Raw genomic sequence first — 16,432 nt, 5'->3', positions numbered from 1 at the left:
CAGAGCATCAAAAAGGAGGAAACACAGCGTCTGGTGATGTCCATGAGTTCAAGACTTCAGGCAGTCATTGCCAACAAAGGGTTTTCAACCAAGTACTAAAAATGAACATTTTAGTTAAAATTATTGAATCTGTCCAATTACTTTTGGTCCCTTTAAAAACAGGGTGGCACATGTTGAGGAGCTGAAACTCCTAAACCCTTCATCCAATTTTAATGTGGATACCCTCAAATGAAAGCTGAAAGACTGAACTTCAACTGTATCTGAATTGTTTTGTCTAAAATTCATTGTGGTAATATCTATAACCAAAATTAGAAAAATGTTGTCTCTGTCCAAATATATATGGACCTAACTGTATTTGTATACCCAAGTATTTTTCACATGTGCTGTTGCTTAGCCCTATTCCTCCCATTTTGTAGATGCTTTTTTCATTTTTATTGCCCGGATGTAGTACTCTGTATTTTTCCTTGTTAAAAACCATTCTGTTAGTTGCTGCCCACTGCTCCAGTTTATTTATATCTTTTTGAATCCTCTCTCTCTCTTCTCTAGTATTAGCTATCCCTCCTAGCATTGTGTCATCAGCAAATTTAATCAGTGTACCCTCAATTGCTTCATCTAAATCATTGATAAAGATGTTGAACAATACAAGACCCAGGACAGAACCTCATGGTACCACACTTGAGACATTCTTCAAACTGGATGTGCAGCCATTTAAGACCACTCTTTGGGTCCGATCACTAAGTCAGTTATGAATCCCCCTAATAGTTGCCTTGTCCATTCCATACTTAGTCAATTTTTTTTAATAAGGATTGTGTGAGATACTTTGTCAAATGCTTTGCTGAAGTCAAGATATACTATATCTACAGCATTTCCCTGATCCACCCAGTCACTGATTCTGTCATAGAAGGAAATTAAGTTAGTCTGACATTACTTATTAGTTACAAACCTATGGTGACTCTGGTTAATCACTTCATTCTTATCTAGGTACTTACATACATGATGTTTAATAATAAGTCAGACTCACTAGCCTATAGTTCCCTGGGTCCACCTTCTTCCCCTTTTTGAAGATAGGAACAACATTTGCTCTTCTCCAGTCTTCTGGATACGTCATGATACTGGTAAAGTTTCCTCGATATAACTTGCGTTCATTTGTGAAAAAAATGGAAATTTGGAGAAAATTTGGAAAATTTTGCAATTTTCAAATTTTTAATTCTCATGCCAAGCAGTTAACAAATAACATTTCCCACAAGTCTACTTTACATAAGCACAATTTTTTAAACTAATTTTTTTTGTTAGGAAGTTATAAGGGTTAAAAGTTCAGCGATTTCTCCTTTTTCCAACAAAATTTTTAAAACCATTTTTTTAGGGACCACCTCACATTTGAAGTGATTTTGAGGGGTCTATGTGATAGAAAATACCCAATAGTGACACTATTCTAAAAACTGCACCCATTGAGGTGCGCAAAACCATATTCAAAAAGTTTCTTAACTCTTCAGGTGCTTCACAGGAATTTTTGGAATATGGAAAAAAAATGAACATTTAACTTTTTGTCACAAAAAAATTAATTCCGATGCAGTTTTTTTATTTTGGCAAAGTTAACAGGAACAAATATATTGTGCCATTTCTCTTGAGCATGCCGATACCCCATATGAGGAAAAAAACACCATTTGGGCTGTTGGGGTGGTCTGCAAGTCAGACCCTCAGAGATATTGGATGGTTGCCAGATATGAGGATGCTCGAGCAATGATGGGACAGAGACAGAGGTGATCTGTTTCAGATGCCATAAAGTTTAAGGGTTGCAGTCAGTTATATACTCTTTTGAGTAGGCGTATACATTATGTTTGTGCGCGAGTCAGCCGTTTATTACATATGAGATCATTCTTAATTCATCAGGTGATTTTTACATAAGAGGTGAACTGTGAACAGATATGTAGTGTTGGAGGTCCCAAATTTCATCTGATTAGCCTCACCCTTGTCCTGTCAGCAGTTCAAATGAAGAGTCACAGCAAAGCTAGACAACATGTCTGAACATGTCTTGTTATACTAAGAAGTATATGTGAATTAAAAGGATATATCAAGGTGGTCCCTGATTTCCCCATCAGGGCGCACAGCAGAGTTCGGAAAGGAAGGAGTGCCATTTGACTTCTTCAATGCAAAATTTGCTGGCAAAATTGGGGGATGCCATGTAGCATTTTGAGAACCACTGATGTGTCTAAACAGTAAAAATCCCCCAAAAGTGACACCATTTTGGAAACTTGATCCCTCAGGGAACTGATTTAGATGTGTGGTAAGCACATTGAACCCTCAGGTGCTTAGTAGGGTTGAGCGACTTTTACTTTTATAGGATCAAAAGTCGGGTCGAGTGAAATCGGCCGATCCTATAGAAAAGTCGGGGTCGGGGTCGGCCGAAACACGAAACCCAATGCAGTGCAATGGGATACCATGGTTCCCAGGGTCTGAAGGAGAGGAAACTCTCCTTCAGGCCCTGGGATCCATATTTAAGTGTAAAATAAAGAATTAAAATAAAAAATATTGCTATACTTACCCTCTGACGCGCCCTGGTACTAACCGGCAGCCTTCCTTCCTTAGAATCAGCGCGTGAAGGACCTTAGATGACATCGCGGCCTGTGATTGGTCGCGCGACCGCCCATGTGACCGCTCACGCGACCAATCACAAGCCGCGACGTCACCGAAGGTCCTTCAAGTGCTGATTCTTAGGAAGGAAGGCTGCTGGAAAGAAGCAGGGTGCGTCTGAGGGTGAGTATATTCCTATTCTTATTTTCCTTCCTTCCTAAGAATCAGCGCTTGAAGGACCTTCGGTGACGTCGCGGCTTGTGATTGGTCGTGTGAGCGGTCACATGGGCGGTCGCGCGACCAATCACAAGCCGCGACGTCATCTGATGTCCTTCACGCGCTGATTCTAAGGAAGGAAGGCTGCCGGTTAGTACCAGGGCGCGTCAGAGGGTAAGTATAGCAATATTTTTTATTTTAATTTTTTATTTTACACTTAAATATGGATTCCAATACCGATTTCCGATATTGCAAACATATCTGAACTCGGTATCGGAATTCCGATACCAGATTCAGAAGATCGCCGACCTCATGGCCGACCCCACACAGGGGTCGGGTCGGGTTTCATGAAACCCGACTTTGCCAAAAGTCAGCGACTTCTGAAAATGGCCGACCCGTTTCGCTCAACCCTAGTGCTTAGCAGAAGTTTATAACGTTGAGCCGTGAAAATAAAAAAAATCACATTTTACACATAAGTATGTAAAACTTCCTGGAATCATTAGCGGACATCTTATCCCGTTTGAAGAGCCCCTGATGTGCCTAAACAGTGGAAACCCCCCATGTTTGACCCCATTTTGGAAACTAGACTCCTCAAGTAATGTATTAAGATGTGGTGAGCACCTTGAACCCTCAGGTGCTTCACTAAAAATTATAACGTTGAGCCGTGAAAATAAAAAATCATATTTTCCAGACAAAAATGTTATTTTAGCCCCAATTTTTGTATTTTCATTACAGTAGCACAACGAATTGCACCATACAATTTGTTGTGCAATTTTTCATGAGTACGCTGACACTCCATATGTGGGGGAATGCTACTTTTGAGGCACACTGCAAAGCAAGCTCAGAAGGGAAGAGGTGCCATATTGGAGTTCAGATTTTGCTTGAATGGTTTGAGGGTGCCATGTGTTAGGGGTCGAGTTCCTGCCTCTGCACAGGGGGAATCTCGGGCCATCTTCGCTGCGGTCTTTCATTCTTCTCCTGCCGCAGTGGAGCCTGCTCAGCGGAGATGGCGATCCAAGCATCTCGCTCAGTCTGACTCTGTGCTAAGAGTTACTGCTGCATTTCCTGCTTCTGCCATTGAAGTCAGTACTGGGCAGCAACGAGCAGACGCTTCTGGGACTAAGTCCTGCTTTTCACGTTCTGAGCATGTCCAGAGTAAGATCTCTCAGTGGAGATCGAGGGTCACATGAAAAGATACTGCAGCTAAGGTCATTGGTCCTTCTTGGAAGGTCCTTTAAGTGCTAGGTCTAAGTCCTGCTTTGCACACACTGAGCATGCCCAGGGCAAGATCTCTCAGTGGAGATTTAGGGTCACATGCTCAGGTAGGGCAGTCTCTCATTGGTCCTTCTTGGAAGGTCTTTTACTTGCTGCAGCTATATAAGGCTCGCATGGCCGCACGGCCATGCGCTAGTATCAAATGTGTTTTGGCTTATGCTAGTGGATACTATACCACTCAGTTCTTATGTCATGTGAAGCTGTTAGCATTGGGACTGTACACTCAGGCAGGCAGCAAGAGTCAGTGGGGGCAATTAGCCTAGTTAGGGTATTAGTTATTGAGTACAGCGCGACTCTAAGGCAACAGAGTTCACTACCAGTTCACACGGGGTGAAGCCTAACCCACGTGTGAGCTCAGAGTCCATCCGCAATTACTTAGCAGAAGATATCTCTGCACGGTGGACCCCAGGCTGCGAACGCACCTTGTAGCTACCTACTCATTACTCGGTGCGTTCCGCTAGCCCTAACACCATGTTACATTGACAGAGCCCCTGAGGAGCCAGAACAGCAGAACCTCCCATATGTGAACTCAATTTACAAACTACACTTCCAATGAATTCATCTAAGGGTGCAGTGATCATATTGACCCCTCATGTGCCTCACAGAATTTTATACCATTGAGCAGCAAAGAAAGAATAAATTACATTTTTATCACTAAAATGTTGTTTTAGCCCCGCATTTTTTTTTTCTAAGGGCTAAGAGGTTTTCTTTTACAACAAATTGAGGTCCATTTTTTCCTGAGTGCACCAATGCACCAGTGCACCAAAATAGCAGAACCCTCAATAAGTGACCCCAGTTTACAAACTGCACCTCTCAATGAATTCATCTAGGGATGCAGTGATCATATTAAGAATTTTACGTAATTGGGCAGTGAAGAAAAAGCAGTGGGTAAAAATGGCACCATAATTTGGCCCACAAATTCTACTGAATGTGGTAATACCCCATATATGTCTGTACAGTACTACTTAGCCATACGGAGAGACTCGGGAGGAACGCAGCGCTATTTTCCTCCTGGAGTGCAGATTTTCCTATAACAGTTAGCAGACTCTATATACAGAGCCCCTAATTGCTGGAAGAGCAGAACCCCCCTCAAGTGACCCCATTTTGAAAATTATACCCTTTTGGGAATTTATATACAGGTGTAGTGACAATTTTGACTCCATGGTTATTTTCCAGAAACAAGCAGCAATGAAAGTTGCCAAGTGAAAATTGCAAACTGCCGCTGTAGTGACCATTTCAGTACAGTCACCAGTATGCTATACCCAGCCGTGCTTCTGGAGACATGCACAAATAAATTAGGCAGGCTCTCATAGCTTCAGAAATGCCAAACATGTGAACACTATATGTGGTTTAGGTACAATGTGGGGCTCAGAAGGGAGGGGGGGTATTTGGATTTGGAAGCACATAATTTGCTGAATTTCTTTTGGAGGGTGAGGAGACATTTAGTTTTTCCACAGCCTGTGTACTACCAGTAACGTAGAAAACCCCTATTTTTCCATTAACAGATGACAGACCTGAGTGGTAACTTGTTTTTTTGTGGATTGAGTTAAAGCTTTTATTGGGAACATTTTACATAAGGTTTGGGATCTGGCGCGCTACGCTGACCACTAACTTTGGGGTTTCCAGCTAAATCTCTGAGTGACATGATTCAGATGAAACCATGAGGGATCCATTCACTATAATGAGGCAGCAGTTACTCTGGAGTCCGTCAGGCCTCAGCTCAGCAGTGTTATTCTTTGCACAAGTGCACAAAACTGTGGCCGACTGCACTTTTATGCAATCCTAACAAGACAGACATCATCGGATCACAGATCCCATGGCATCTACAGTGCCACCATCTGCCTCACTATAGGGAATCTTCCATCAATGGTTCTATTTGAAACACATATTTCAGAAATTTACATGGAAACCTCACTGTAAACGCTCAGCGCAGAGCGCAGGATATATGTGAGCCAAGCCTTACTGACATCTTTGGGAGGCAGAATGAAAAAATCAACAGCAGGTTTTAATTGGTTTCATTTATTTTTTTAGCCATTACTCATGAGGTATAAGTGATTAAGCGACTTTATTCTTCAAAACGTTGCAATTACAAGAATACCAGATTTGCTTCACCATATTTTGACAGCTGTAATTTTTCCATATTTTGGCCCACTGAGTCATATGAGGGCTTTTTTTTGCTGGATGACGTGACATTTTTATTGGTAACATTTTCAGACACATGACATCTTTTGATCGCATTCTATTCTGATTTTTGGGAGGCAGAATGAACACATACCAGCATTTCAGGAAATTGTTTGTTTTTTATGTCATTCTGCATGTGGTAAGATTGATAAGGCAGATTTATTCTTCAGGTCTGTATGATTAGAGCAATAGAGCAGTTATATTTTTTTTTTATTTTTTGGCGCTTTTGCACAATAAAAGCTATTTAATAGAAAAAATAATTATTTTTGTATTGCTTTATTCTGAGAGCTATAACTTTTTTTTTCCGCTGATGAAGCCATATGATATCTTGCTTTTTGCCGGACAAGATTACGTTTTCAGCGGTAGCATGTTTATGTATATTCGTCTTTTTAATGTACCACTACTAAAGATTCTGCTAAATTCTTCTGAAGGTCTTTTGCAGGGGTTCTGATTTGCCTCTCTAGCAATCCTAAAAGCAGCTTTCTTTGAAATTTTGCTTGGTCTTCCAGACTTTATCTTGGCCTTCACTGTTCCTGTTAACTGCCATTTCTTACATTCCTTTCAAACTGAGGAAAGGGCAATTTGAAAGCACTTTTTATAGCCTTCTCCTGCTTTGTGGGTCTCCACCATATTAATTTGCAGAGTGTTAGACAGCTACTTAGATGAACCCATGGCTGTTATTTTTAGGGACAAGATTAAAGGATGGTGGGTTTTTATAAAGCTGGGAAATTTGCATCACCTGGCCTTTCCTAAAGATGATAGCCATAACCCCAAGAGGCTAATTAAGCTCTAAAAGCTAAAGGTACCGTCACACATAACGATTTCTTTAACGATATTGTTGCTTTTTGTGACGTAGCAACGATATCATTAACAAAATCATTGTGTGACAGCGACCAACGATCAGGCTCCTGCTGGGAGATCGTTGGTCGCTGGGAATGATCAGGACCTTTTTTTTGGTCACTGGATCTCCCGCTGTCATCGCTGAATTGGCGTGTGTGACGCCGATCCAGCGATGCGTTCACTGGTAACCAGGGTAAATATCGGGTTACTAAGCGCAGGGCCGCGCTTAGTAACCCGATATTTACCCTTGTTACCATTGTAAAAGTAAAACAAAAACAAACACTACATACTCACATTCCGGTGTCTGTCACGTCCCCCGCCTTCAGCTTCCAGCACTAACTGTGAGCGCCGGCCGTAAAGCACAGCGGTGACATCACCGCTGTGCTCTGCTTTACGGCCGGCGCTCACAGTCAGTGCGGGAAGCTGACGGCGGGGGACGTGACAGACACCGGAATGTAAGTATGTACTGTTTTTTTTTTACATTTACAATGGTAACCAGGGTAAACATCGGGTTACTAAGCGCGGCCCTGCGCTTAGTAACCCGATGTTTACCCTGGATACCCAGGGACTTCGGCATCGTTGGTCGCTGGAGAGCTGTCTGTGTGACAGCTCTCCAGCGACCACACAACGACTTACCAACGATCACGGCCAGGTCATATCGCTGGTCGTGATCGTTGGTAAATCGTTTAGTGTAACGGTACCTTTAGTCAAAGTTATCTGAGCAGATAAATCTCCAAGGATGCCCAAACTTTTGCATTGGCCCATTTTCCTTTTTTGTCATTTTTAAAATGTAAAAAATGTCAATATACATATTTTTGGCCAAAAATACAAAGGAAAATTTCATCTTCAATTTTACCCTTTCTAGAGATCATTTCATCTTCAAGTTGCTTAACAGTTCACAATAACAGGGGTGTCCAAACTTTTACATGCCACTGGAACTGTGTTTTTTTTACACTGTTGAAAACAGGGCCCTAGCCTAAAGATACAAATAGGTCCAAGCAGTGGAAGCTGCATCTATTGGACATTTATGGCAAAAATGTCCCAGATGGAACAATCCATTTAATGCGATTCTGTCACCAGGATTTTATTATGTAATCTGAGAGCAGCAGTGTGTATGGACAGAGACCCTGATTCTAGTGAGGCATCATTTATTTGCCTGCTTGGTGGAATTTTGATAAAATCACAGTATTCTTTGATGTGGAACTCTGCATAACATCGCCCACACCATTATTTCAAAGTTTTCTGTTTATACTATAGTACATAAAGCTGATATAAGTGGTTGGGATGGTGTTATACAGGCATGGAGGGCAATATGGCACAAAACAACTAGTCCATTAGTGATAATCTCATATGGATAAAACTCCTATTTTTATCGAAATGACAACAAGCAGCCTAATAAGTGACAAATAACTTGGATCAGTGCCTCTACATCATGCTCTCAGATTAAATAGCAAAAACCTGACAACTGACGCAATTAAAATATTTTGGACATTGTTGCATTAACTAAATACCTTTTTTTTAACTGAGTCTATTCAGTAAAATTCACCAATCTACCTGCTGCCTATCTACCTAGCTATCTAAATATGGAATAAATTACCTATATACAAAGCAGATATGTAACTGGATATTTTGGCCTCTTCTTGTATTTTCTTGGTTGGTTAATTTGTGAAAATGATTCATGTTAGCTGTTTAGCTGTCGGCAGGTTTCCATATAAGCGTCAGTTTGATTCCATGGTGGTGCTGAATGAACAGCTCCATGTCTCTGCTGACTTACAGTACATACGGATATATATTGTTTCCCATCTTTCATTGTTATTGTGGTATCTCGGCAGCTTTTATTGCTGGAGCTGAGTGCTTCTCGTCTCCACTACTCAGGGACCATGAAAGGTCAGGTTTTAAGGCTATCTCTACCCCAGCACAGTCGGATCTAGATTAGATCACTGCTTGCTATTGATCAATGGGATAAAACTTATAGCCGGCCCATTCTGTGGCCCTTCATTAACCCATTCATTAACGTGTACCAAACAGCGTACAACCAAACAAAGACTTGATTGCAAGTACAAAGTACAATCCACCATCCACAAAGACATGGCAGAACTTTATTGGTTTCTCTAAATGACAGCTCTGCTCCATCAGCTCAGCACATTGAATGAAATGTTGCCCTCAGTAACTCAGCAGAGTAGGGCTGAGTTTGTCATTTCCCTCTACTCATCATGTCCGCAGCGCGTGCAATCTATGGTTTACTGCAGGTATTCTAAGCCATTCTAAGTGGCAAATGCCCGATTATATGTTACTCACTGTCCAGATCTTTTTCACTCTTCACTTCTATGTATGGCCCTTACATATTTATACCTGCTGCACAATTTTTTACCAAAATTGCGACCTAAAAATTTAGCTTCCAACACGAACTGGAAATTGGCAAGTTGTTCAAATAAACCATGACATGGCGTGTTCAGTCCTGCTACGTCTGTCAGTATGACAACCTTTCGTACTCATTGATTTGACATTACTAATTCTTCACCATTGAAAAGTAGGTATGACAGTAAAATACAAATCTATAGAAGCATCATCATAATATTACTGGGACCTCTTCCCGGTGTCACTGTCACTTGTGAGAAACGAAGGGTTAAAAAAGTTACCAAAGCTGACATACCGCCTTCTGTATACCTTGTATGTGACAAATCTTTTTGCACAAATCCACAAAAAAAGAACCGACATGTGAACAGCCCCATAGACTATACTAAGTACATGAAAAACATAGCTAGAACCTGTACGTGAAAAGTAGACATTGAGCGAGCGCTTATTCTACTAGACATTTTCTGAATCTCATAGACATCCACTGGGAAAACAGCTATTGCCTCACATACTAGATTCTGTGTGTGCCCAAAAAAGCTCCATAGAGTTCAACGTTTTCAGAGGGGCGCTTCACTGGGAACTGGAGAGCACAGCAACGATAGCAAACATACATTACACTACTAATATTAGGGAATCGCGTTGTCGCTGGAGGACAGGGGACTAATTAGTATTCCACTTTTTTCTTTACTAGGGTTTTTTCTTCATTAGAAACCATTTGCCAATAAGTATATTCTATTCTATGCTGTTTGGGATCTATCTATATACTATGTTGTTATCATTTGCAAGACTTTCAGCTTCATGAGTTGTAAAAACATATTGTGCCATCAGAATTAAGTTATCTCTAAAGTCACCACACGATCTATAAGCTTTCATTACAGTAGAAATGGTTTATTGGATAAACCCTTATGAATATGTCTGCGGTGTACAGTTGCCAACCGTCTGGAATTCAAGGACAATAAAAACTGCTCACTTTTTTGCTCGGTACTTAAGGCGTCCATGATTGTTTTGAAGCTGAAGAAACTTATTCAGATTACTTTGACTTCATCATAATTTTACAGTATACAGTAAACACAGTTGATGTCTTCATATCAGAATTCTGGGCTGTAGACTTGTCACTTGTAATCAATGATTTATTATGGTGTTCCAATGTTTCCATAACAAATATTGTCTATGATTTTTTGATAAGCTGTGTAGAAAAAGTATAAAATACTTCCTGCTCACCATCTTTTTGAATTCCTAGTGCCGCTCTAATCCCCTTCAGAAGCACTTAACGGCAAATAAAACTAGCCGGCTCACACAGCGGCTTATGTGTGGACTGCAAGTTGCTGTATCAGTGTAAGGGCTCATTCAGATATCTGTTTTTTTTCACCTACAGTCCTAGTGTCACGGGTTTACAGAGACAGAGAGGAGCTAGAAGAACCCAGTGTCTGATTCCTCCTACTCCTGCACTGTTTAGTGCAGATTTCTTTTCGCAGTGCAGGTGTTAATCTGCTCAGTTGAGAACTCTTGGAAACTTTCCTGCATTAAGGCTCTTAGCTGTTCACTGTTGGCCATTCCTCTATCCTATATATTCAGGGCTCTGGCAAGCACTCATTGCCAGAGCTAGCTTCATACTGCATGGTTTGGAGATGTTGGTTTGTTGTTTCAGATTTGGTGGATTATCTGAGACTGTTGCTAGCTTTTGGTTGTGTGTTAATTCCCTTCCTTTTCCTGCTTTGGTTTTATCCCACTCCCTGGTGCATACCTCTGTTGTTTATGATTGGTATTTTCCTTTTTACCTGTTTGTATTACCTTGTTAGTCTGGTTGGTGTAATACGGTACACCACTACTCCCTTCTTCCTTGGATGGGGAGAAAGGTACATACTGAGGACGAATTCATGAGCTAAGGCAAGGTACATGGCCTCGGTGTCTTCACCATCAGAAGTAATCTGGGGAAAGGATGAGCTAGGACTTTCCTAGCGTTAGGGACAGGGAAGGAGCCCCAAGTCCCAAGACACCTGATATCGGAGTTGTGACACCTGATAACAGATTTGTGACACCTAGCTAGCTTCATCAGTGATTTTGTTCAGCGTTTCACCATAGTGTCATCTAAGTTTGGTTGAAGTTTCTCAAATGAGAAATAAAAAGTTTCTATACTTTCTCATGCATTACACTATACATTACACACACACTCATAAAGGAATAGGGAATATAAATACCACTGGGAGAGCTACTTTATTGCAAGAGACTGATTTATTCCTTTTTTTTCTTTATTAGCTACTATTAGCCAATAAGTGTATATTTCTTCTGTTTGGAATTTATCCATATACTATGTTGCCATCATTTAAAGACCAATGTGTATTAATGTGTTGTATTTAGAAAGAGGTGTATATGCCAAAAATACTGGCCAAAATATTGCCACGTGAAAGTCAAAGCACATATCTTCTGCTGAGGGACAGCTGCCTTTTACAAATCAAATACCGTATCGAATCTCTTTTACCCTATAATAAAAGTTAAAGCAGCTTCCAAGGTGGAGCTTCACGCAAACACATATCATTTTGTAATAACAGATTTTCCCAAGGTAATTCACATTCTGTACTAATCTGTTAATAATACCCTAAGACCATGAATAAAGGGGAACACGCAGTCCCCTGCCTATAAGCCTAAACTGATTTATAGATAAGCATTTTTAGTAAACACAGATGTGGATAATCCTTTCTACTAGAGCGTATTGATTCTATAAAAAATAATCTCTTCTTTTTCAGTATCCACTAACAATGGTAATGCTTTTCACGGGGGATATCTACAGCCTTCTGAATTTCCTCAGCTTTGCTCGGTGGCTTTTTATTGGCCTGGCTGTTCTTGGACTCATTTATCTGCGGTACAAACGACCTGAGATGCATCGCCCTTTCAAGGTACACTCACCTCTGGGTCTGACTGACATTAATCTTGATATGAAGCTTTCAGCATCAGGGGATATCGAGGAAGATTGTGTATCACCAACTAATATACAGCTGTCTCTATGTTTAAGCTGTAGTAGACAACATGGCTAACCATTTCTAGTAAATGGCTCTGTATCGTTGGCTTTCTACAAAAAAAAGTTTGCATTGTATCATCGGGTCTGGCTTGAAAATAAACAGATTATTTCTTTATAGCTCTTTATAAGAAAGTAGCAATAGGTTTTATTTATGAATATATATATATATATATTTTTATGATTTATGGTGGCTGCCGGGTCATAAAATGTTCTAGTGTAAGATGGTTGAAAGCAGCATATTAGCATATTCTCATCCAAGCTTTCGTCGCGGTACATCAGTGGTTCAAAACTTGCGTGTGAATGATGATACTCTCAGCTAATATTTCAAAAGCAAGCCAACTTAGTTTACCAGAAAGCATGCTTATTTATGCTAGAACTACTTTGAATTATATTTACATAGTTTTAGCTTCAAACTCGCTTATACTACTCATGATTTGATGTGCTTTTCGGGCTTGTTAAGGGTGTGATTTTCATTCTTGTTAACTGCTTGCAGCTTGATAATAAAAATAAAGTGTATAACATGATTAAGAGTGCAAATAATTCATTATGCGGAAACAATAATCAATATTAGTTCCTCTATTTTTATGTACAATATTTCTAAGAAATAAAACATAAAAAGCTATAACTGAACGATAACTCGTTTGCATTAGACATAAATCTGAAACCTGTCATGTATGACATAGCTGTAGATAGGTCTTTATTACAGAGCTTTGTGCTAGTAATTATGTATTTAGCCATTATTTTTGTTCTTTTCAGGTGCCAATCTTTATACCAGCATTATTTTCTTTCACCTGCCTATTTATGGTCACTTTGTCACTATATTCAGATCCCATAAACACAGGGATCGGCTTTGCCATTACCCTAACTGGAGTTCCGGCTTACTATCTTTTTATCATCTGGGACAACAAGCCAATCTGGTTCCGAAAATTTTCAGGTAAAGCAGGTCAACTTGCACTATAATTCACAAATGAACAGCAAATATTTTATTGTCTTTTTGTTGCAAACTGACTGTAAATCTTTCATTCTTATAGACATTCAGCATAAAGGCTTTACTTTATACATCTATCCATACTGTATAATGTATATGCCAATATTAATATATGAAACCTGCTAAGTCAAGTATATTTCTCTAACAGCAGAAACATATTTCTGAGACATTTCAGTTAAATGGTCGTATTAAGAATGCACGTCTTACAGACTCATAATTTGGTACCTATAGAAATTATTTGGTACCTATAGTGCACCCCCATGTACCTCCAATTTCATATAGATGCATGCAGAGGTTTTCCCCAGTGATTCATAGGAATCTGTTCCATCCCTAATACCGTATTATCTAGAGTCACGGTTCATCGAAATAGAGAACAACTTCACCTTTAGGCACAAAGATTATTAAAACATCATAAATGATTTGTGAAATGAAGAATTTTCATGATAAGCTTGCAGCTAAAATTATGTTCCTTAGCCGTCAAAAGTAGGGTTGAGCGAAACGGGTCGTTCATTTTGAAAAGTCGCCGACTTTTGGCAAAGTCGGGTTTCATGAAACCCGATCCGACCCCTGTGCGGGGTCGGCCATGCGGTACGCGACTTTCGCGCCAAAGTCGCGTTTCAATGACGCGAAAAGCGCCATTTCTCAGCCAATGAAGGTAAACGCAGAGTGTGGGCAGCGTGATGACATAGGTCCTGGTCCCCACCATCTTAGAGAAGGGCATTGCAGTGATTGGCTTGCTGTCTGCGGCGTCACAGGGGCTATAAAGGGGAGTTCCCGCCGACCGCCATGTTACTGCTGCTGATCTGAGCTTAGGGAGAGGTTGCTGCCGCTTCGTCAGAAGCAGGGATAGCGTTAGGCAGGGTCCATTAACCACAAAACCGCTTGTGCTGTAGCGATTTCCACTGCCCAACACCACCTTCGGTGTGCAGGGATAGTGGAAGCTACATTTTTTTTTTCTCAGCGCTGTAGCTCATTGGGCTGCCCTAGAAGGCTCCCTGATAGCTGCATTGCTGTGTGTACGCCGCTGTGCAAACCAACTGCTTTTTTCAAAGCACAAATCCTCTTGTTCCTTCCTTTCTGCACAGCTATCTTGTTTGTTTGTCCACACTTTTTATTTAATTTGTGCATCAGTCCACTCCTTATTGCTGCCTGCCATACCTGGCTGAGATTACTGCAGGGAGATAGTAATTGAAGGACAGTTCCTTTTTTTTTTTTTTGTGGGAGATTAAGATTGACATTTCTGCTAGAGTGCCATCCCTGTCTGTGTCATCTCTCACTCAGTGGGCCATAGAAAGCCTATTTATTTTTTTGCTTGATTTGGGTTCTAAAATCTACCTGAAAAAATCACTACATCAATCAGTGGGAGAAAAATATTGGCCTCAGGGCTTGTGTGCCACTCCTTACTCCTGTGTGTGCCATCTCTCACTCAGTGGGCCATAGAAAGCCTATTTATTTTTTTGCTTGATTTGGGTTCCAAAATCTACCTGAAAAAATCACAACATCAATCAGTGGGAGAAAAATATTGGCCTCAGGGCTTGTGTGCCACTCCTGACTCCTGTGTGTGCCATCTCTCACTCAGTGGGCCATAGAAAGCCTATTAATTTTTTTGCTTGATTTGGGTTCTAAATTCTACCTGAAAAAATCAATAAATCAATCAGTGCGAGATTAATATTGGCCTTTGGGCTTGTGTGCCAGTCCTAAGCGTGCCATCTCTCTCTCTCAGATAGTGGGCCATAGAAAGCCTATTTATTATTTTTTTTATTGGGTTTATAAATTTTCCCTGGAAAAAAAAAAAAGTGGGAGATTAATATTGGCCTCTGGGCTTGTGTGCCAGTCCTGAGCGTGCCATCTCTCTCACAAATAATGGGCCATAGAAAGCCTATTTATTTTTTGGGTTGATTTGGGTTCTAAATTCTACCTGAAAAAATCAATAAATCAATCAGTGGGAGATTAATATTGGCCTTTGGGCTTGTGTGCCAGTCCTAAGCGTGCCATCTCTCTCTCTCAGATAGTGGGCCATAGAAAGCCTATTTATTATTTTTTTTATTGGGTTTATAAATTTTCCCTGGAAAAAAAAAAAAAAGTGGGAGATTAATATTGGCCTCTGGGTGTTAGGAGTCGAGTTTCCTCTGCTGCACAGGGGGAATCTCGATTCGTCTCCGCTGCGGTCTCCCATTCTTCTCCAGCCGCAGTGGAGTCTGCTCAGCAGGGACGTCGATCCCAGCGTCTCGCTCAGTCTGACTCTGTGCGAAGAGTTGCTGCTGCTTTTCCTGCTTCTGCCATTAAGGCCAGTGCTGGGCAGCGGCGAGCGGACGTTTCTGTATCTAAGTCCTTGTTTGCACGCACTGAGCATGCCCAGGGCAAGTTCTCCTGTTGGAGATCGAGGGTCACATGCTCAGGTGCTGCAGCACATCCCATTGGTCCTTTTGGCAGGTCTTGGAAGGGCAAAAGTTCTGTAGCCACTTCCTGTGCTGCAACTATATAAACTGCGCATGACCGCACGGCCATGCACTAGTATTGTCTTGTAAATATGTGTGTGTGTTGTGAGTGAAAGTCGCTCTTTAAATAACCCTCCCTATTGAATGTCTGTTCGCGGAAGGTGTATGTTTGCTAATCTAGCGCCCGACTTATCCAACAGCACGAAACACACATTGCAGCGTCCTCTTGCTGTGTCCGCCTGTACGGCGCCGTGCGCTTGCCTTGCGCTTTCCATACCCAAGCCAGTGTGGTTGGTGGCGTCCGTCAGTGCGGCATTGCTCGCACTCCTGTGCATTCATATATTTATATTTAGTTACCTTACACACCCAGTTGCGGTGTAGTGCCAGCGAGGGTCTAATCGGACTTCAATCCCAGTTGGGGTTAAGTACGCTGACTACTCGCTCGCGCTTTAGGTGCGGTACCGCGATCCTGTGACGCAACAGGATCGCTCCCTTCACGCTGGGTGAGGTTGAACCCACGTGTATATACTTTAGTGTACCGCCATATAGCCT

General features: G+C 41.2%; 1 protein-coding gene across 1 annotated transcript in view; it reads left to right on the top strand.

Moving 5' to 3' along the window:
- Window positions 1-16,432, top strand: part of SLC7A11 (solute carrier family 7 member 11) — a 478,205-nt gene that overhangs the window by 376,605 nt on the left and 85,168 nt on the right. Inside the window, exons 10-11 of the mRNA XM_069743955.1 lie at window positions 12,183-12,332; window positions 13,211-13,388. Coding sequence (XP_069600056.1) covers window positions 12,183-12,332; window positions 13,211-13,388 — 328 coding nt within the window. The remainder of the gene's footprint in view (window positions 1-12,182; window positions 12,333-13,210; window positions 13,389-16,432) is intronic.

Source organism: Ranitomeya imitator, chromosome 1, assembly GCF_032444005.1.
Source record: "Ranitomeya imitator isolate aRanImi1 chromosome 1, aRanImi1.pri, whole genome shotgun sequence".
Lineage (NCBI taxonomy): Eukaryota > Metazoa > Chordata > Amphibia > Anura > Dendrobatidae > Ranitomeya > Ranitomeya imitator.
This window is presented reverse-complemented; position numbering and strand designations above follow the sequence as displayed.